Raw genomic sequence first — 22187 nt, 5'->3', positions numbered from 1 at the left:
TCTCTTTTTCCTAATAGATTCTGAAACATAGATACTGAAAGTCATGTCTGTAACAGTCTGAATCTCTCACTGATTTTTCCTCTCGATTCTTCTGCGGTCGGGAATCGGCGATCGAGAAATCATAGAGAAGAAGAGAGTGGAGGTAATCAAGGGGAATGAGAAGAGAGAGGGAAATTTGGAAGAAAAAAAGAAATAGAGGAAAGTGATTTTTGAAAATCAAAAGTGAAAGAAGGATAGGAATTGACATGTTCTATTAGCTCGGAACAGTTCTTACAACTGCGCTCCACCGAAATCCCCTTGAGAAACGTCTTTTTTCTCTGAGTCTCTCAATTTCGCACGCTATTTACTTAGGTTTCGATAGAGTGCGGTTGTTAGAAACGTGCCGTGCTAATAGATGTTGAAAATCTGGAATTTTGGCGCATCAGAAGCATCGTGATCAAAATTTCAGAAATCTGAAACCAAAACATCATAATTATCAAAACCTTAACGATTTTCAGAAAAACCAGAAATATATGATGATAAGATGGTTGGAAAACTTTGTTACAGCTCCAAGAGGTCTTCTGAATATTCTCGAGTAGTCCAACTACCATTTCCACAGTCTTCTCGAGAAAAGACAAGAGAAGTGGGAGATGGTAAGGAGGAGGACACAAATTGACTATGCAAGAGAAAAAAGTAGAAGATGTGATGATGATTCTGATGAACAAAAAAAACCAAGGAGGGGAGACAGAGATGCTAATGTGGTGTCGCTTATGATGAACGTGTCGAGAATAAAAGTAGAAGACGTTGACGACGTCTTCTGTGTTATTCTGATTCTCGAGACAAGAAGAAGTAACTGCCGAAGATTGCGGGAATTCTCCCCCTCTCCGTTCAATTCTGTAAAGTTATTGGATTCCCGTGGAGGAGAAGTTACATTCTATAACAGATGAAATCTTCTTCTTATGAAGATGATGAACAATTCCAGTGGAATGTGAGAAGACTACGGGAAATGACAAAAAAAGAGAACATGAATCAAGTGGCAGGTGTGTGGAGATGAGTGGAAATGGAGAGAGAAATCTATCTAGAAGGTAATTGACTGTATAAAGAGAATAAGTAGAAGATGAAGATGCTTAAAGTAGGTAAGGATGTTTCCTTAAACCTTGAGGAAGTACTAGATTTTCACATTTTTCAGAGAGAATCTTGCCCTAAAAAAGGGACTAGACACTTTCCATGACCAAATTGAATACCTAACTCTGGAAAGCATGAAATTGTGTAAATAACAGTCAGACACTTTCAATTTTCGACAGTTTTTGATCAGAAAAAAGAAAAATGATTCCGAAAACTCCACTTCCGAATTGGACGTTCAAATTGTTATTCACCGAACTCATCGTCCTTTTTGGTCGACGGACTGACCTAAGTAGCTTATATGAATCATTCCGTGGTTTTTGTTTTATTTTATATTTTGCAATTTTGTTTTGCAAATACAACATTTGATGACTCAGAGAGAGTTCGAAAAAGTAGAAACCAAAACAAAACCCAGAGAAGAAATCCAGAATCTTCCCCCAAAACTTCTGTGCCCCAATACTCGGACAACAGCTGTCCTTTATCAAATAAATGAGTCCAGGTACCCCCAGTGACAACTGTTACATTCTCTCTTCATGGAATGAGGAAGCAGTAATTGAACAGAAAAAAGTGGGGAACGAGAGGAGCGAAGAAGAAGAAGAAGAAGAAGCTTAAGAATCTGGCAGTCTTCTTCTTCTTCCAAAATGAACAATGAAGAACAGTTGAACACCTTCTTGTGCCCTTCTTCTGTTTGTCCTTTTTTCGAAAGGTAGTGACAGAAAAGACAAGAGGTCACACTCATTAGGCATCTCTTCATCTGAAGAATAAGACGTCAAGAAGCACAAAAAGAAGGTGTTATCTAGATGAACATGAACAAGAGGAACATGGGGAAATGTGGGAGGCGACAAGAGCGACGGCGACGAGGAAATGTTCAAAAAATCTGAGATTTTGAGAACTTTGCGGCTCGAAACTCAGAAAAATTCGAAAAAAAACATTTCTTCTTATTCTTGTTAAAAAACTAAGCATTGAAGAAACCAAAACGTCGTCATCCCTCCCTCTCCTACGCCTGTCGGCGGATTATTGTGGTAAAGAGAAAACCGTCCAAAAAATATATTCATGGCGATGGTTTGTGTTGGTGACGCATAAATTTGACGGCAAAAGAGACGAAAGAAGCATTAAAAATATTGTAGAGAGAGAAGCCTACCGGTAGAAAAGGGACACGGGGATTTGACCTTCATTGGGGACGGGAAATGGGAGGAAGAAGATTCGAGAAAAAATATAAATAAATAAACAGAAAAAGGGGGCGAGAACTGGATGATGAAGCAGCTGGTTGAGGTAGCAAAAGTGATAAAATATCTATAAACTAGACGGAGGAATGGAGGTTGGTTGGAAGTAGAAGGAAGTTGCGATGGGAGTGACACGAATTGATAAAGAGGAAGTATGAGTAAGTTTCAGAGAATTTGATGTTTGTTTATTCGGATGCCTGGTTGAATCTGGATCAGGGCTGTGTCTTTTTGGTGGTTTTCGAAAAATTTTGTGAATTTATAATGAAATTTTTTTTGAATTTATAATGAAATTTCCAAAATAGTAATTTTTCGATATTTTTCTGAAACTCTGGGGGTCTTTCTTTAAATACTTACAGTTTTCATACATTTTCAAGATTTTTACTTCCGAAAAACTCATTTTTTTCAGCCAGTTTTCTGGAATTTTTTTTTCGAATTTTTCGGAATTTTTTTTAAAAGATTTTCGAAAAATAAGTTTGTCGAAAATTTTTCGGAAAAGCTTTTTCGCACAGCCCTGATCTGGATGTCTAATCCACAATTTTCTGGATGCCTCCATGACATCGGATTACTATTCGCTGAACCAAGTTTTCAAAATGTGTACTTTGGCCAAGAAAAACCGCCGTGAACAAGAGAAATAAGCCGTCTCAAGTGGTCTCTTGTCTTGGTTTTCACTCCTTTTTTTGAATTCGGTGGAAAAGGTCAAAAATTTCTTGAGAAGGAATTACAGAGAGCAAGCGTGTACTAGGTGCGAAGGTATTATAGGGAATTGGTACGAAGTTAGCAAGGGGAGTTCAACGACTAATCTTGTACAAAAAATGTGAGGAGGTCACGACAGTACACTTAGAAGAGATCCTGTATAATGTATGGAGTACCGAAGTGGAGAAAATAAAGACGAAAAGAATTACTGTAGAACCAGGACAACCGGAAAATTTAGAATTTCAGCATTTCAGCAAGAACCCGATTTTCCAACAAGACAAAATAATACAAAACCAAAATATTCATAAAGAACGGCAGCCTCCTTCTCTTTCTACCTCAAAAACATTTCAATGGCTTGTTTTATGGTCAAAACGGCTGCTTTTCCTGCGTCTTTTTGTTCTGCGGGGGAGGAGGTAAAGGTGGTCAAAAGAGGCGAAACGGAACCAATACCAAAACGAGAATGACCCATAGAAAAGAATCTACTATCAAATAAATCAATCAAGGTTCTGTTCTTTACACCTTTTCTTTTTACGGTTTCAAGTGTTTTCATGAATACTTTTAAAGAAAGCCAGTCGAAGATCGTGAATAGATGGATCAACGAAACACTTTTTGCCCACAAAACTACGAAAAATTAGGAAAAACTTGAACTTTTGCAATTAAAAGTACATGAAAAACTGTATAGTTCGGGATCATTTCGAACAAGTGGTCATGTGGAAATTAGCGGAGAAAAATACCTGATTTTCTACGAGAATTGTAATTTGGTGATTTGGTTACAGAAACATGCCAATTCAGAACCTCTTCATCATTGTTTCATTGCAAAATGTAATGCGAAAAGAGCATTACGAACCTCAGCTCAAAAATAGACTAGAATCAACCAATATTTAATATTCTTATTACTTTTAATAACCGCAATCAACCTATAGAATACCTAAATACAAACTCAAACAGAAAAGTTTCAAATTTCGAAGAAACCGAAATAAAATAAGTTCAAAAGTGATAAATAGTGTCAATCAAATAACGGATTGATAGGTTAGTTTGTTCAATTATAAAACCAGAAATGCTTGCTCCGAGAGAGCTCAGAGAGCATGAGTACACACGCAAAGGAGGAGGAATTTGACAGTTTTGAACCCGTCAAGAGCAGCAAGAACCTGTCGATTACACTTGTTTTTTCGGGGAATTTTGGAGGTTTTTGATGAGTGAAAATGTCAGTCTGTCCATCTGTTCATCCGGATGTCCAGGATTTCATCTGGATTTCTTGATGTCCCGATGTACGGTTTGTGTATCCACTTGTCCGGATATTTCCAACTTACCATTTTCAGAGATTTTCAGAGGTTTTTCTTTTCTTTCCCAAACTCTAAAACTCAAAAACTAATGAAAAAAATCAACTCACAAATGAAATAAATGCATACTCCAGTTCGAATTTCGAATAAATATTCTGACACTTTTTCAGGCGGTGACGTCATCACTCCGAGAATTTCGTTCAATGGAATCTCCTTATAATATCTCGTCGAATTCTCATCTTGATACATTGTGATTCCTTTCGTATCCAGTCGCCAATAGTGTTTTTTGCGCTGAAAGAATATAGGTGGTGAGAAAACTTATAGAAGAATTGTAGGTGCTTACCATATTCTGTTGATCCGTATAATGAACAATCCATCCTTCTTTCAGCAATTTATTATTTTTCCTCTTCGTCTGCTTCTTCGACATGACAACTCTCATCAAAGGTATATTCGCTGATTCTGAACTGATGACGTCATCATCTGGAACATTCGAAAGAGCACTGGCAAAGGAGACGACGGCTCCTGGTGATCCCGTTCCCTCGGATCCCTGGAAAACTCATTTCTTCGCCCATCATTCAAAAGTGTACTACCTGAAGTGGAGCACTCGGCGTATTCTGTGCTTTTTTGTGTCCTCCACTTCCACTTCTAAGCGACAAATCGTCGTCATGGCCCTCTGAGACACCTGAAATGAAGGAGATGAGTGCTGGAATTCAGAGATGTTTGGGGGTGATATAAACGTGATACCTTCTACAAAAACATTCCAGTTTTACGATATGAAACATATAGATTGTGGGAGTGTAACGGGTGAGTTAATGGTTGGAAATTAAAAAGGAATTGGATTGCGTTTGGACTACGGTAGGATAAGAAATACTGTCACTATAGAAAGTTTAAATTGAGAAAATGGTTTGAGAGTTCTTTTTATCTTGAAAATGAATTTCCAACTTGAGTCTAAATGCAACCCAACTCCTGATTGAAATCCCACTGGGTTACGGTAGCTACCGTAATCTACCGGGTGTTTCTTATAATTAACAGAAAAGGGGGTTTAGAGAAACTGAAAGAAGCCACACACTTGTTTAAGCACCATTTTTCTATAATAAGCCGTGCCATTTTTTTTGATTCTCGAATACAAAAGCGCTATAGGGTGAGTGAGATTATTCGTGTAATAATAAAATTAATAGAAACTGAAAATTCTAAAGAAAAAACGTTGTTTAGATAGGGGGTGTGAGTGTATGTGTGATATATATATATATAGATGATAGGGTGCTATATATGGTATTACGGTACCCGATGTTGACTGATCCGAACCGAATGGTACACTGCACATTCGCAGATTATCCATACTTCCCGACAAACTCGTACCTGTATATTGAGAGAGAAATGAGTGGGGGAATTCGATAAGTTAGAAATTTGAAAAAGAAGGAGAGGGAGAGAAGCTACAGTAATCTGAAGAAGAGAGGAGTACTGTAGGCACTTACCGTCGTCAGCTGTTCCCAAGAAGAATTGAGATGCCTTCGTGTTTCCAGAACAGTCTTTTGCCACGTGTTCCGAACACTTTTTGTGACAATTGTACTTGCAATCTGAAGGAAGGATTGGTTAGGATGGTCTGTGTGTCCGGATGTCTCTCACCTCTACACTGCATTCCTTGCCTCAATAATCCTTTGAGTAACTTCTTACAATGCTGGCAGACCGTCGGTAGTTTGTAGCTATGAACTTGGAATGTATGGGGCACCTGAATCTTCGAAACGTGTTGTTTAGGGGAAGACATTGAGTGGAATCGGAAGCGAAGGAAGTCGTTTTTATAGTCAAATTCGAATTCGTCAGTCGAAAAATTTTCAAAATTTTCATGTTTTACGTGTTTTTTTTTGTCTTTTCGTCAAGTGGAAATGTGACGAATTTATTAAAACTTTTCCATTTTTTCCAAGAGTCGGAAAGTCCGGAAATCAAAAGGAGAAAGTCGTAAAAATTTGAAGAATTCTTTAAGAAAAACCATAAAGTTTCGGAAAAGAAAGCGGACTGAAAAAGATCGTAAATCATCAGGAAAATTACATTCAGCTCGAAATTTTGGAAGAAAGTTTTCTAATCGAAATGAGGCAAAAAAGGAATGATTACTGCTTCCCAATTTCTAGGGCAAACGATATGATACTTACCTTAACCCTCGTCGCCTCTGCAATTTCCATCCAAAGTGGCCGACCACTCCACGAGCAAGAACGATCTTTTCGAGGCATTTGGAGAAACTGAAAATCACATTTTTCCTTCCTTCAAAATTGCATTTTCTGTGGGAGAGATTCCCAGTCGAAATGTTCTCTCTAAATGAGTCCTCATAAAAATATTCTCACATTTCCACCGACGGGGTCTCCACAATCATCTGAAGTTATGAATATATTCGGAGTGGCTGCCCCACCAAGAGTCGATGAAGGACGGGCGGCGTCGAGTGCTTCGAGACAAGAATCACGGCGAGATTGCTGGAAAAACTAAAAATTTAGAAATATCTGGAGTGTCTTCTGATTATATGGGAATAACTGAACTCATAGATAGAAAAATTTGGAGACTAACAGAGTATAAATGGAGGTGCGTCTTATTTCGAAAAGCGAACCCTTTAACTGGCGTACCTTCGGCGCGATTCTGGTACGTTCATTATTAATAAAACTCAAGAGTATTAGGAATTCAAAACATCTGGTATGTCTAGTATGACCTTATCTCTTTGCAAATTCTGAAATTTCAATAATTTCCGGGTTCTCTCCTCCTATTAAATAAAAACTGAAATGAACTAACCCTTCTCTCATTCAAATTCAAAATATTTGAATTCGATGGTGACAATGGAATGGCCGAAGGTCGTCTTTGTTTCGATCCATTACAGTTATTCGGTATTTTCGATGCACATCTTTTATGGTAGTTGAGTCCACACCCGAAACATTTGAGTCCTTGTTTGACGAGACCGAATAGAAGTTCTCCACAGAAATCACAGAATGTTGGAACTTTGTAGGAGTGGACGAATAGAGTATGAGGATGGACAACGATTCGTTCATTCTGTGGGCATGCTGAAATTATTGAGAATTTGAGATGTTTAGATGAACTTTGGGAGTTGTAAATTAAAAATTTTTTATTTTGAGAAAGTCAAGATTCTAGAACGTCACCAACATTGAATTTACAAGAGTTTTGAAAGAATTAAACGACGCGCAGCGATATCAACTTGAGTTTCAACATTCATCGTTTTCCTGTCTTAATTGTCCGGCTGTATTCATCGAATATGAGCTACTAGAGCAGCAGAGTTCTTACAACTGCGCTCCACCGAAATCATCTTGATAAATATCTCTATTTCTCTGCGCCTCTCACTTTTCCACCCTATAACCCTGAGCTTCAGTAGAGCGCAATCGTAAGTAAACTGTGGTGCTAATAACTACTAACTTCGATACTTCTAGATCTGTTTGTATGTTTGCTTGTCTAAGATGTCTCTCAGATCTCTGTTTTATAATTGCTCGTTTACCCCCAATAACAATCAGCGTCCTTCTTCCAACATCCGGTGCTTTCTCCTTTTTCCGTTGTTTCTCCTTCTCTTCTAATAACTTCAAATCCTTGAAATCTTCAACTATTTGAAATGAAGCCTGTTGTTGAAAAATGAATCGTTGCGCCGTCGGCGACGATGATATTGTCATTGCTTTCACTTCAAGACGAGGCGATTTTCTGCCCGAGTTTGGTGTCGCACAACTCTTCGCTCTTTGCTGTTTTTTCATCATTTTTAATGATGATGAGGTGTTGGAAAGAAGAGAATTCGATGATGAAGACGACGTCGTTGTATTGGTAGAAGGCGTCTGTTGATCCGTCATTTTTGTTGTTGTTTGAGAAGAAGGAGATGAAGCAAGATTGGTTGGGTTGGGTGTGTATATTGGGATGAGTAGTAATATAGTAGTAGTATCCAGTAGATATGGTGGGAGTTATTATAGATCCATGTATTGGAATGAGAAGATTCTGAAGTGAACGAAAAATATGAGATGACAAGAAGTGATGCAAGAGAAAGAACAGGAATAGAAGCGATTCAAAAATCAGGAATGAGATCATAAAGTTTATCTCAGAACAGGAGTGAAAAAACTGAGGGCGAATGAGGTGTTACAATAGAAAACCACAGCAAGAACTAAAAGATTTTCGAGTTTGTCATGGCTACGGTAGTTGTGGCAGACACTTGACTTCAGACAAGCTGCAGGAATATGTCAACTGCACATCAAAACTAACGAAAACTCTATTTTTAGAAATTTTCCGTTTAGAATGTTGAGAAAGTTGCTAGGATCCCTCCCTATAAAGCCAGTTCGAAGTCTCTCAAGTTCAAAAGTACTACAGTAAGCTGTGAAACAGATAGAGACTACAGTAGTTTCAGCCCATGATCTTTTATCCAATTTATAGAAGTTGTAAAAGGAATAATTCATAAAATCTCCAGCAAAAATCTGAGAAATGAAATAGATTGGAGATATGTATAGATTATCAGTCTCTCCTCTCTTATATAGAGATTCAGACAGTTAGATGAGCTTCTCGGATAATCCTCTCTCCACAAATTTGTCTCTTTCCTCCTATTTCTCGGAATTTTCTCTCGGAAAATGAGTGGGGGATAGCCAATTTCAGAGTGATAAATTGCTCATTTTGCTTCAAAGATTTCCTTGAATATAATCCGTTCGTTTCTATTTCCATATCTTCGCAGACGACGGATTTGTCTAATTGGGCAGCCAATTGATCTCTAATAATGATTAGAGGGAGGTGTCTAAATCCGTCCAAAGTGAGGGTGGGATTAAAAAATAGGAGAAAAAAGGGGAGAAGTTGAAAGAAAAAAGGCGGGAAATGGAAGGGCGGGAGTGGGGGACGACGACAGGGAGATGCGTGGATATACACAGATATGAATTATTCTATTTCTCCCCGTATGAAGAAGAAAAAAATGTAGAAAAAGGAAAGGGAAAAGCCCCCAGGAGCTGCTATGTCATATATGGAAGAGAAGAGCACATATACGTATATAAAGATACTTCTCCAGACGTATGGATATATGTTTGTCTTCTATATTTGTGGTGGTGAAGGAAAAGACGATGATGAAAAATATTATTATGATGAAGAAGAAAAAAAAAGAATGGAGAAAGATGAAGAATGGGTAAAAATAGATGATGATGATGCTTCGAGATGGTTCAAAGGTTAGGAGGAGCGGTGGCGGTGTTATTCGTTCTCTGAATACTTGGGATTTTTCTAGAACTATGAACTGGAATTCTGCTGAGATCAAGTCAGACGTGATCCCAGTAGAAATGCCTTCGGAACATCGAAACATGAGAGAGCTTCGCAGCCAGCTACAGTACCTTCCGAGCTATCTGTGTCGCAGATTCGAGTTTCAAGAAGTTCTTGACAAGAACACGAGTTCGCTATGACTGCCTCAAAACTCATTGCCTTTCACTAACAAAGCGAAGCCTCTATTTATACACACGAGCCTCTGCTTCTTTGATCCAGAACTTTAAAGCCACCTCTGGTTGCTCCGAGAGCTCCCGAATGCTCCGACATATGCTACATTCGCATTTCAAAATTACAAAAAAAAACGAATACGAAAAAACTCCGACATTGCTAACGACAACGAGCCGAGAAGAAAGTTTCTGTCTCTATGAGAAACGTGGATTGAGATATCCTCCAGAGCACTCCCCCTTTCGTCTATCGGAGAAAAGAGCACATGATGAAGATGATGAGGACGACAACGACGACGCAAAACCTATTTGATAAACAAGATTTAGAAAAAGAAAAAAAAGAAGAAGACACGATGAAGACGACGTAGATGAAGAGAAGGAGCAAAAGATTGGAGATGATGACGAAGAGAACGTTTGTTTATATACTTGAAAGAGAAACCCTCAAATGCACTTTCGAAAACGAAAAGGCGTCAAAGACAACAAATTTCCAACGGGAGGAAAAGCTCATGTTTGGTTTTCTTCGGATTTACATTGGTTTCCTGAACACGTGGCAATGAAGGAAGTAGAGGGGGATCGGAAGGAAGATGCTAAAGGATAGAGATTCCGTGACGTGGAATCAAATCCACTGAAATCTTTAATCGCACGGATTTATGATCATTCAAGCTGCTTTCGAGACGATCATCATAAACAATGGCTTATGAGAAAGATAGAGGACTAGAGGGTAGTGGTCAAGAAATGTTTGAATTATCTTTCAAACGGGAAGAAGATAAGCTTAACGATATTACACCGTACGCCGTGAAAAAAACAAATTGTCGGTTGGATCAATGACCGAGAGTGTATTTAACCGGAAGAACATTTCAAATCCCAAAATTTGACGGTCTTGCCGCTAGACTATCAGATCTTCAGACGCAACGAGCCAGTTTGGTTCCAGAATGGCGATCGAGAGAGCCTGAGAATATGAACTCGAACCAAATCAGTCGAAGTTTATCTACAGCCCGCGAATATAGTTAATCTCGTTAAGAAATCGTCAGATCAACAGTCTGAGCCTTCTCTTAATAATGGTCTGCGTTTTCAGCAAGAACTACACAAATAGCTTGGTAACTTTGCGGTGAAAAAAGAATCGGAGAAAAGCATCGAGCATCCAGAAGTTGGAGATATGAAGATATAGAAGAAGAGAGTGGCAACATCTTATTTTTCTTCTTCGTAATCTGATGAGCTTCTTCTCTCTTTTTCTCTTCATTTAATCCACACAAAACATCTTCTTCCATCTTCTGCTCTCTCTTCGTCATCATACCTTCGAATTTGAAAAAAAAACTGGAGAAGAGCATCACAAACTGACATAAAACTGGAACATTCAAAAGGGAATGAGAGTGAAAAACAAACAAAATTGATCTGGAAAAGCGGATTGTGATGCCTGATACTACTTGATGTAGCAGTAGTGTTTAGCCTTCAGTGGATAGGATATTCGACGTAAAAAAGTCTGAGAGGATGATAATGTCAAAGTGAGTCAGGGGGAACAAAGAGAGAGGAAATTGACTGGAAAATAGGGAAAACTTGACGAATTCGAAAATTTGGGAGGTCTAAGAAGCTGAAGACCGGAAAAAGATTTGTGAAATTCGGCAAAATGGAAGGCTTCTTTTTGTTAGAGATCAAACGGTTTTTTGAGGAAGGGATTCAGGAGGACTAGACTACAGAATCCACTTCTTGATTTTTTGATTCTCACAATCGAAAACTTCAGAAAAACGACACAGAGACTGTCAGTCTGAGAAAGTCTTCAGAATATGTGAGAATATGGAGGAGGAGAAGTACTTTTTGTGGACATATCCATATACTAAAAGTGTGAAAAAAGAGTAACGAAGTATGTTGTAAATGTAAATCAAGCTAATTTCATCACACTTCTCTTCATCAGAATCCTCGACGTCTTCTAAAGATATTCTGGATCAAGACACATTTTGAAGTGCTCCTTCAAGAGCATTCAATTTTCCAGAAGGCGATTCGAAAGTACTTTGAAAAAACTGAAATTGGAGGAAGAGGAAATGTGAAAAAAGAAACATAAAAGTGTAGAGAACATCGACAAAATGGAGCATTAGAATGCAAAATGAAGAGAAAAAAGAGCAAAAAAAAGTGGGAACCGGCTTCTCTTTTTGTCTGTCTGCGTCTCTTCATCTCTCATCTCTTTTTCAGAAAAAAGGCTCCGGAAGTCTATGGGAACAGACAAAAAAAAAAGAGAAAAAGAAACATAGTGACAATTGAAATAGAGTGGAAATGGAAGGGATCGGAAAGAGGGGTTGAGAAGAGAGGATTGGATCGAAAATAAAACAGAAAAAGAGAGAATAAAAACGAAAAAAAAAGAAACAGACCGAAAAAAGTTCAGCGGAAATTGAAAAAAAAAAAGAAACTGCTGTTCGAATTTAGTATTTCGGTCAGAAACCTTGTCTAAATTTAATAAATTTTCGTGTATTTCTCACTTTAAATTGTTAAAAACATTTCTGAAATCTTGACTTTCTCAAATTTTCACATCGAAAAATTTCAAAAACTCACATCCAATAACAACTTCAACGAGTGTTCCATCTGTTACATCTGATGACGTGGTGATTAATTGAAGAATATTGATTGATCGGAGATCATGTTTGTACAGTAAGATGTAGTCTTCTAGTGATCCACATTTCTTTTCCGGGTACTGTAATAATTTTGATTCTCATTTGTCTGTAAAAGTCTGGAATCAAAAAACTCACAATCTCCTTGACAAACTGGAACGCCTCATGTCTCAAATCTCTCAAAGCGATTTCATTTGCTTCGACAGCAACTGATTTTTTGTGAATTCCAGATTGAAGTTGGAATGTGAGACCACTCATCATCGGTTCACTTGATGATGAATATTGACGAGATGGTGGGTGATATGGGGATTGTGGAGGGAAGAATATATCGTCGTCTGGAAAATTAAATAATAGAATTAGAATTCTGAAATTTCTGTGTCTGAAATGTCCAATTATCCTTCAACTTCTCTAACGGAGCGTCCAGTAAGTTACGTATCGTCAAAGTAATTTCTCCTTCAAATCGACCCATATCAGTGCAAAATAGTGCGATTTTTGAGCTGTCGTCTCAAAATGACCGTTACTCTTTGGAGAGAGCCCGTACAAAAAAGTCGTTAACTACAAAAATTGAGCTTTACTTTTGATCTGCATAATTCATTAAAAATCTAGTTGATGGGACCATCAGTATTACCATGACACACTATCAAAGTTGGGCATTTCAACTGAAAAGGCAAAACTTAATACACTTTTGAGCGGTACTGTATCTGTCCCTCATCCCTTACCGTTCTGATCGAAAACCGTGGATGGCGTTGAAGTAACAAGAAGCGTTGGCAATTGGAAATGATGCGGTGGCTGTTGTGGTTGAGGACTATTCTCAGTTGGCTCATCTACAAAAGCCACGTGACCGTCGAATCCGAACGACGAATTGAGGCTTCTGGAGTCTGCGACGTCGTCTGATGAATTCTGCTGATTGGTGTTGAATGTACGGTTTTGATCATCCGGTGTGAGAGTTTTGTCGTGGGTGTTTCTACTGCAAAGAAAAGAAAATGGGAGATATTTGGGGGAGGAGCGATAAGACAGATTGGAGCAGGCAGCAAATGAGCTCTACTCGACAAAGTCATTTATCAATCGAGCATGCTTGCAGCCTCGAAAATCTAAATTTCTCAAAAAGTGACACATAATCTCGGAGCTTGAGATAGATATATAAAAGAGCACAAAGAGGTGCCTCCTATTCGAAATTGGGGGGGTGCTGAACAAACAAAACGAAACACGTCGTCGTCTCATCGAATGTCACAAAAAAAGGACGAGGAGAAGAAGGTAGTTGAAAAATTGTTTGAGAGCGATTTGGAAGAAATTGGGAAGAAGGAGAACTGGGAGTGTAGAAGGAGGAGGTAATCGGTTGGGAGACTTGACTATTGAGGATACGAATAGGAAGAGGAAAGAAGAAGAAGATGAAGTTGAAATCGGGAAAAGTGGTGGAGATTTTAGAAATGGCTCATTGAGCACCACCTGAGATGATGGATAAATGGGAGGACAGCTTCTGGAGGGAGCTTCAAAATGGAGACAAAATCAAACCACCAGAAGTCCAAAGGCATCTAGATCAGCTCAGCACAGTTTTTACAATTGTGCTCCACCGAAATGCCTTTGAAAAATGTCTCCTTTTCTCTGAGTCTCTCAATTTCGCATACTTATTCTATCATTACGGTAGAGCGCGGTTGTACGACGCGTGTCGTGCTAATAGATCAGGAGATTTACAGACGTTGACAGGAAGCAAACAGGACGGTCTATGACATTTAAAAATTTAAATTCTGACGAAATGACAGACATATAACTGATGAATATACAGATAAACAAGCTTGTGACCTTTCTGCTCTAAAATTTTTTCTTATTCACTGGTTCTAATACAGCCAAAATCGCAATTTTCTCGAAAATTGAAAAGATTCGAAAAAATCGACATTAAATTTTTGCACTGAAAAACGGAAAATAATATCGAGCAGATAGGTCATAAGCTTGTTTCAGAATGATTTGGTAGGCTGAATTCAAACTACAGTAATATAGATATCTGGTAGTGTAGAAGTTCCGGTAGACCGAACATATTTCGTCCGGGAACTTGGTCATCTAGACACACAGACTGACGTCGGAATTCTCGTTCAGAGTGGACACACAAAACGAAAGGACTCATTTTTCCATCGAAAAAACGATGTCATTTCAAGAAAACCAATATATTCTCATTCTCCGATCCACTATCAGGATTCAGTGTTTGAACAACTAACGCTTCTTTTCTTCTGGAAACTGAACAAAAATAGTAAAAAAGGGGGGAAAAGAATGCTTTTCCCCATGATCATTATCCTGACCAAATTCTTCTTTCAGTGTGGGTAAACAAGAAGAAAAAAGAAGGAGAGAAAAGAAAGAGGAATCCATGTCTTCTGTTGTCAAGCTGGGGAATTCCCAAAGAATTCCCAAAACTAGAAGAGGAAACAACTCTTTTATTCTTTAAAAAAATAGGAAAGAAAATGAAAGAAAAATAGAGAAAAAAATGAGAAAAAATGGAAAAAGAGAGGGAGTGAATAAAAACGGAGCAAAGTTTTTTTTCTCGTTTTCGCACAAAAAATTGAATTCACCGGAGGAGTCTAAAAAGTAGAAGACGTCAGGATAGAGAGAGAGAGAGCGAATAAGAAGAAGAAAGAAGTTGAGCAGGAAAGTCTCTTTTTTTGTGTGTCGGATGATGGGAAAAACCGGAGGAAAATAAAAGAAAAGAAGGTGGTGACGGAAAGAAGATTGATACAGATGAATCAAGGGGAAATGGGCGGGAGGACAGTCGGAAAGACGGATGGACATGCGGTGGGCGGATGAGAAGAATTGGGGATATTGGAAAAGCATTTTGTAACAATTTTAAGATTGGAACATTTTTTGGATATGTGGGCGGTCGACTAATGGGAATGAAAAATCTGAGAAACTGTGTCTTTTGAACACTTCCCTCTGATAAATCTGATTTTCCAAATATCCAGATGTCTTGTGACTACGATGAGTTTCAGTATAATAAAAAAGTGATCCCGGGCTACTGTAGCTTCAACGCCACGGAAAAATTACTCCACGGAAAACACCAGATCTGATAACACGTTGGGGAGAACTGTTTAGAAGAACGGAGTGAGAAAAAAAAGAATGAGTTCGAACTAGAAAACGAGATTAAGCGCTGCTGAACTTACTGAAAAAAAACGACAATTTTCACATTTAGGACCTTCCAAGTCTAAAGAACTTTCAGCTTTGCCATTTACAAAATATAAAAATTCCAGAAGTTTTCAAAAATTTCGCTTTTTTTTCAAGTTTCTTTCTACCAAAACTTTTCCAAAAATTTGAACACATACTTTCCACCCTTCCTCTTCCTAATCTTCCATCCCTTCCAGCCCATTTTGATGCATCATAAAATTGTGCACTTATAGAGCACTCAACACTTTCTCTCTCTCTCTTGGGAAGAAAAATGGGAGGTGTCTAAAATGTCTCAAGACGAGAGAAGAGAGACAGAGTTCGAGACATAGACAGTGAGAGAAAAAAGAAGAAATCTTTTTGCAATGTGTGTGTGAAAAGAATGAAAAATTTAGTAGGAGGGGAGAAGGCTAGAAACCTTTCTTATTTTTTTGAAGGAGCTTAGATTAAAAAGAAGAACAAAGTCTAGAGAAAAGTTGTAAAAAGAGGAAAGGTGTCATCACTTCGTTTTCTAATTAAAAAACCATGGAAAAATGAATTGACACGGAGAAGAAAAAAAAAACAGAAGCAGAAGTGACGACGTCTACTGAATCCATGTCTTCTAGAAATTCAGATGCTTCGTCTAACAGGGTTAAGGGGTCGCCCCAAAATGAAGCAAAGAGGGAAAACGGGGAGGGACAACTGGGAGGAGGAAAAACGAAAAGGGATCGAATTTCAGACATGACTAAACCACGATGGTCGTGGTTTCTTGGCTAAGAAGATGACAGAGAAAATTCTAGATTTTCATTTGGAATATCAAGAAAAGAACGAAGACCTGGAGGTTCTGAATCTATTAAAAAAAAACTACAAAAATAAGGAAAACCACTCTCAAAAAGTCATACTTATATCTAAAATCCAAATCCCTACATTTGAAATCCTACCAAAAGCAGATTGATTCGATTGCAAATCATCCAGAAGGCCAGTTTTTAACAAAATGAGTTTCTAGCGGTTTCGGATTTGGAAAAACCTACAAATCCAACAAAAAATCTAGGATAAGCCGATAAAAATACATCAGATTCTACAAAAAAGGTGACGAATCAAGTGAGACTGAAAGGTGGAACGGGCTAAGATTGAAATTTTCGGGATTTCAGCATTTGCAAAGCCTAGATTACGGAAAAAAGAACATCTGAAAATCCGAAGTGCAGAACACACACTGATCTCGGGGAATCCAAAAATGGAACAAGAAGAAAAAGAAGAACGATCTGAATAATCCCTATAATCCTGATCAATTATAGCGGATATAAAAAGTGTCTGACACAAAGTTCAGTGCACTCCCATTGTGGACAACGTCTTCTGAACTTCAGAATCTTCAGAAGTCGAAGGTGTGTAGCTCCTCCTCCTTCTCTTTGTGAGTTTAAATTTAAAAAGCAACACAAAGTATTGCGAGGGAAGTGAAGGATGTGTAGAAAACGAAAGGAAAACGAGAAGATGGAGAAGACGTGACGAGAGAGAAACGAAGGAGAGCTTTTCTTCTGAAGACGTGTGAAAACGAAAACGAGATAGTATTGAATCCAATTGGAGACGCAGACATGTAGACAACGGCTACTAAGGACGTGAATAAGGAGCCGAATAAGGAGAGAATCGGTGAGCTCTCTCTCTCGTAAACTGAGAGAGAGAGACAACTTGTATCCTTGGATAGGAATTCATTTCGGAAGAAGATCCCCCCTCTTCGAAAAATGAAATAAAAATTTCATTCTTTTCTCTTGTCAAACGGATGAATTCTCTTCTAATTATAACGGGGACCTCGCTTCACTGCACTTTCCCTCCGAGAGCTGATGTATCCATTTGGGAGAATGAGAAGAAATTTTCGTTTTTCACAAATTTTTTGGGTTTAGAGAGATAGATTCCAAATGTCATTTGGTCAAAGATGGAATCGGTTGGAATTGAAAATTAAATATTGTGTAGGATTCAGTCTCTTTTTTTTTTAGATCTAAACGATAAAATTGAGGATTTCAGATAAGACTAAAATATGAATTTCTCCACCTTCAGCTCAGTTAATGAGAGAATTATAAGAAAGGAGTTGGCTTAAGACAATAGCTCAATAAGTTGAGCAAATAAGTTGAACTACAGTTTCCAGGACTGCTAAATGTATGATACCTATCTATGATGTTTATATTTAGATTAGGACAGAAAAACCAAAAATCTCAAAAATCAAAACATCAACCTGGAGCATAAGTAGATTTTCTAAATTTTGTTTCTGGAATTCTCTGATATATTTAGTCTGATGATCCAGAATGTAGCCTAGATATGATCTTAGTGACTGGAACCTTAACTGGAACTACTCCAAGACTTGCTACAGTACTATTTTTGTGCAAAATCCTAAATCCTAATAGAAAAGAGCAACGAACCAATCTAGTCTGATTTTCAAAGATTGCTCCTCTCCTTCTCATCATTCCAATATTGTGTCTAATGAGAAACCCAACAATGGACAATTTTAAAAAAGGTCGCCTCTTGCATTATTCAAAGATCAAGATGTCTGGTCAGAAATAATGAAAACGATGAGAATAGAGGAGAGTACAATAGATTATACTCGTTCGTTTTCATTTGTTAAAGAAAAAAAAACGTTCTTAGGATTTTGATTAGGTTGGGGAGAGCTTTGAATCTATCATTGGAAAACGGCGTTTCGAATTGAGAAATCGAGAAAATTCGAATGCTTGCAGGAAATGTTTTCTTATTGAAAAAGTGTCTTCAGGATAAGCTAACATATCCGCTTATCGTATTCCCTTTTTCCAAGGGAAGATTTCTCATCATCACCACAAACCACTGGGAATATGAGGGGAAATTCGAATTTCCGGGTGTGCCGAATGGGGACGGCACGGTGCCCAAATGGACGTGTCTGGCTGATACCAGATGACTAGAAGCAAATTATAGTCGTTCCATTCGGTGTTTCAGATCTCACGGAAAATATTTAGGTGAATCAAAAAAACCTAGGTCAAGCACCTACTGATATATTCTGACCAACGAAGAAACGATTCATAAAAAGAAGAAAAATAAGGTGAATGAAAAAGAGAGTTCTCACGCTCTCACGCACACCGTCCCCAACTCTCCATAAAATGAGAGAAATAAAAAATAGAGAGACTGAATGAATTGAGAGATTGTTGATGCCTTTTACACCTGAGATTTCCTAATATTTGGTCAGAAATTGGAGTAAGGATACAAAAATATGGAGCGAAATGTCAGAAGATTTATCGATTTCTTTTGCCAAAATGAAGATGATCGAACAACATGAGAGGCCGGCACACGATAAAGAGACGTTTCAGATGTGCTGGATACCAAGATTCCCAGAATCCGGGGAGGTCTACAGGATCAACTGCTCTACAATACATAAGGAAGACATGAATCCGACCATCTCCGAAACAGAAAAAAAACAGAAGAAGCACAATACCCGACAAAAAGTGAAGAAAACTGGAGACCCCCAAACACTTTTAATGTACCCTTCTCTCCCCTTTTTTCTCTTCCTCCATATCCATTGCGTGCCCTCAAACAAACGGTCTCCAGGGGAATTCGGAAGAAGAGCTCTCTTGTTTTTTTTTTTGAGAAAGAGAAGAGGAATGGAGAGAAAAAGAAATCAACGTCTTCTGAATATATGGATGATGAAGACGTCGTTTGTCAGAAGACTTGGTAGAAGACATCTAGGAGAAGGTGTGTCGTGCCAGAAGACAAGGGTGAAGACGTCGGACGACGACGACTACAAGTATCTCTTTCTCATAGTCAGAAGAAGGGGAAGCAATGAATATCGATGATGAATTAGATTAATCTATTTGTGGAGAAGAAGAAGAAGACGTCGGAAAAGTAGAAGAAGAAGAAAATGATGACACGAAACTGCATTAATTTTCAAAAGTATAGTCAGTCAGGAGAGCAAAAAAAAGTGGAGAAGAAGAAAGAGTTATCGGGAAGAGGTTGAGCATTTTTTATTCGGAGAGATCTATCTTCTCGTGAGATATGAATATTAAATGAATTCAGAGAAGAAGATACCTCAGGATTCGGAAGAGAGAATGAAAGTATGTCCGGTTGTCTGTTCGTCCGGATGTCCGATTGATATGAAACTAGAGGGTTAGATTAGGAAGAGTTACTGTTTCTCCAGATGTCTCGGCTTTCGAAATTATAAATTTTTAAAATATCGTCACAAAGATCGTCTAGAAGTGTTGCTGGAACTGTGGATATGTTTAGCTGAATTTCAGTCTGTCAGTATATCCGGATGACTGCCTAGATGTCCAGATAATCAGCATCAAAAGGCTGGGACATTCAAATACCGCAAACCGAGACAGTCCAACGAAACAACGAAAAGTTAGGTTATCCCAGGGATCTTTAAATCTGAAAACTGCCAGAAAATGCAGCAAAAATGCTCCAAAAACTGCGTGGCTAACTCCGAAATGAACAAGTGAAAAGGAGGGGAACACCGGTGGGAACAACAATAATAACACCGACTTCCCTTTTCTTTATTTCCAGAAAAAGAAAGAGACAACACCAATTTCAATTCGAAAAAAGGGAGTCGAGCGGTGAAGAGAATGGAGAAAACGGGCGGTCCGATGGGGCGGATAATTGAATTTTTTGGGGGTTGGAAGGGGAGAAAAATTGAGAAAAAAGGGGAATGGAATGGAATAGAGGAGGGGAAGAAGAAGATGAATTTTAAGGATATTTAGAGGAAATTAGATGAATTTTTCATTTTGAGTTATGGATAGTTTTGGGTATTTTAGTAGTTGTCATCAGGCAAAAAGACGAAGAAAAATTAGAAACGGATAATAGATACGGACTGTTTTAGTCAAAGAATGGAAGGAGAGACAAGATTTATTTGAAAAGAAGGAAAAAAGGGGAACATTTTATGTTTCTGACTTGAAAATTCAAGAAGAGGGACCGATTTTTATGGAAAACAAGACTGAATTTCGTAGTTTTACTCCGTGTTTTTTGTGAGACATACCTGATCATTGAAGTGACCTCGTGAGCAGTGTAGAATGTATTCAGTGAGTAGTCGCAGTCCGACACTGGAATAAGATTTACATTTTTGAGAATTAGTGAACAAACTTCTAGAGTTTGAATGATTTTTCGCAGACTTTTCATTTAAAATTCGACGGAAAACGATCATTGACGATTTTTCTAATTAGCAATGTTTCGAAATTTTTGGCTTTTCACTTTTTGAAGACATTTCATCGAAACTTCGAAAAAGTTTGTCAAAAAATTGTGTTTTTATTATTTGTGTTCAAGTATTCAAGGAATTCGCCAAACAAAATCAATTAAAATTTCTGCTTGCTTTCAAATTTTGCCAGTTTTCAGCATATTTTTCTACGATTTTTTAATAGTTTTCTTTTTTAAGACACAAATAATACTCACCTCTCGTCTCCTCGATTTTCTCCGAAAGTTCAGATTTCACCGACACAATTTCCACGTTTTCTTCTTCTGAATTCTTCTTTGTCTCCACCGATTCGTTTGAAGAAGACGTGGGAAAAGAAGAAGACGTCGAGTGTCTTCTGAAGTCTTCACGAAGAATTAACGGCGAAAAACAAGCCGAAAATCTGTCGGAGCGGTAGGTTGAAGTGCTGCTCGAGGGCATCTGCAAACCGATTTATATTTTTATTTTTTCGGATTATTTCCTTTTTGAAAAAAAACTTTGAGAATCAAAAATCGACTGACACTTGTGTAAAAAAGTCTTGGAAAATCATTGGCGTCCATGAAAAATTCCGCAATTTTGACGGCGAATCGACGGATCGCTTCGATGGCGCCGCCCAATACTGATGAAACCTGAATTTTATTTAGAAAGTATATTATAATTATCAGAAATAATGTAAGTTTTAGAAACTCAAAAGTTATTTTGCAATACAAGCGAAATTGAAGAACATTAGAGAAAAATGCAAAAAATGGAGTGTAAAAGAGTAGTCAAATCAACTTTTTTTCGCAAAATCGAAGTGCAAACTTATCAGTGACGGTGATGGCCGGGCGGCCTCTCTTATCAGCTGATAATAGAAAAAGAATGAAGTCAAACTGAAAATTATTGATGGGGAAATTGAACATTTTGCTGTAAAATATGGAATACTACTGGTATTCCTTCCAATTTTGAATTACCCGCTGAAATTTTTAAAGGCGCATTGACTATTTTTTCTCTGGGTCTCGCAGAGAGTACAGTCTTCTCAGTATTCTGCTCTAATATTTTCTGCTTCGTTCAGAAAAAAAGTGTCTAAAAATGTGGTTTCGGGAAAATTCACATTACTTCAACTTCGAAAAAACGACAAAACAATCAATCTGGAAAACATAAATTGGTATTCACGCTGACGCTTTAGAATAAATTTTGTTTCAGAAAAAAATTCTCCATCGAAAGCAGTTTATTTTTAATTTTTTCTTAGATTGTTTGTAAAATAACACATTTCATTTACAAGTCAGTGTACAATTAGTGAAACGACTGAAAACAATTGAAAAAAGTCAAAATTCAGATGAGTTGCTGCTGGTCTATCATAAAATGTCCGTTTCAATGTTGCAGCTGTGGTGAGTGATTTACAGAGATTTATGAACTGGATTATATGAGTGAAAAACGAGAAGGATGGCTCTTACTACATATATTTTCAGTGCTGATGTCCACTTGTCTGCTTCCATTGTGTTGTTTCACCATCCTCATCGGAATATTTCTCTTCTTTTTCTTCCACGTGGAAATTATGGGATTCAAGAAAGAGGCGGAACATTTTTTCGGTGTTCATCATGAATAAA

General features: G+C 37.9%; 2 protein-coding genes across 2 annotated transcripts; both read right to left on the bottom strand.

Moving 5' to 3' along the window:
* Positions 1 to 4378: 4378 nt before the first annotated feature.
* Positions 4379 to 8121, bottom strand: GCK72_019805 (uncharacterized protein; the record flags this gene model as incomplete). The annotated part of the gene is made up of 10 exons (XM_053733238.1): positions 4379 to 4588; positions 4641 to 4844; positions 4888 to 4979; positions 5582 to 5656; positions 5773 to 5874; positions 5924 to 6026; positions 6445 to 6531; positions 6634 to 6759; positions 7070 to 7335; positions 7782 to 8121. 10 exons carry the CDS (start codon positions 8119 to 8121, stop codon positions 4379 to 4381), a joined length of 1605 nt encoding a protein of 534 aa, XP_053582151.1.
* A 2648-nt stretch (positions 8122 to 10769) lies between these two features.
* On the bottom strand, positions 10770 to 22076 carry GCK72_019804 (uncharacterized protein; the record flags this gene model as incomplete). The annotated part of the gene is made up of 8 exons (XM_053733237.1): positions 10770 to 11011; positions 12259 to 12397; positions 12453 to 12649; positions 13034 to 13281; positions 20413 to 20476; positions 20823 to 21042; positions 21123 to 21230; positions 22035 to 22076. 8 exons carry the CDS (start codon positions 22074 to 22076, stop codon positions 10770 to 10772), a joined length of 1260 nt encoding a protein of 419 aa, XP_053582150.1.
* Between the last annotated feature and the right edge of the window lie 111 nt (positions 22077 to 22187).

This window comes from Caenorhabditis remanei, chromosome V, assembly GCF_010183535.1.
Source record: "Caenorhabditis remanei strain PX506 chromosome V, whole genome shotgun sequence".
NCBI lineage: Eukaryota > Metazoa > Nematoda > Chromadorea > Rhabditida > Rhabditidae > Caenorhabditis > Caenorhabditis remanei.
Note: the sequence above shows the minus strand (reverse complement) of the source record. Positions and strands in the feature narration are given on the sequence as shown.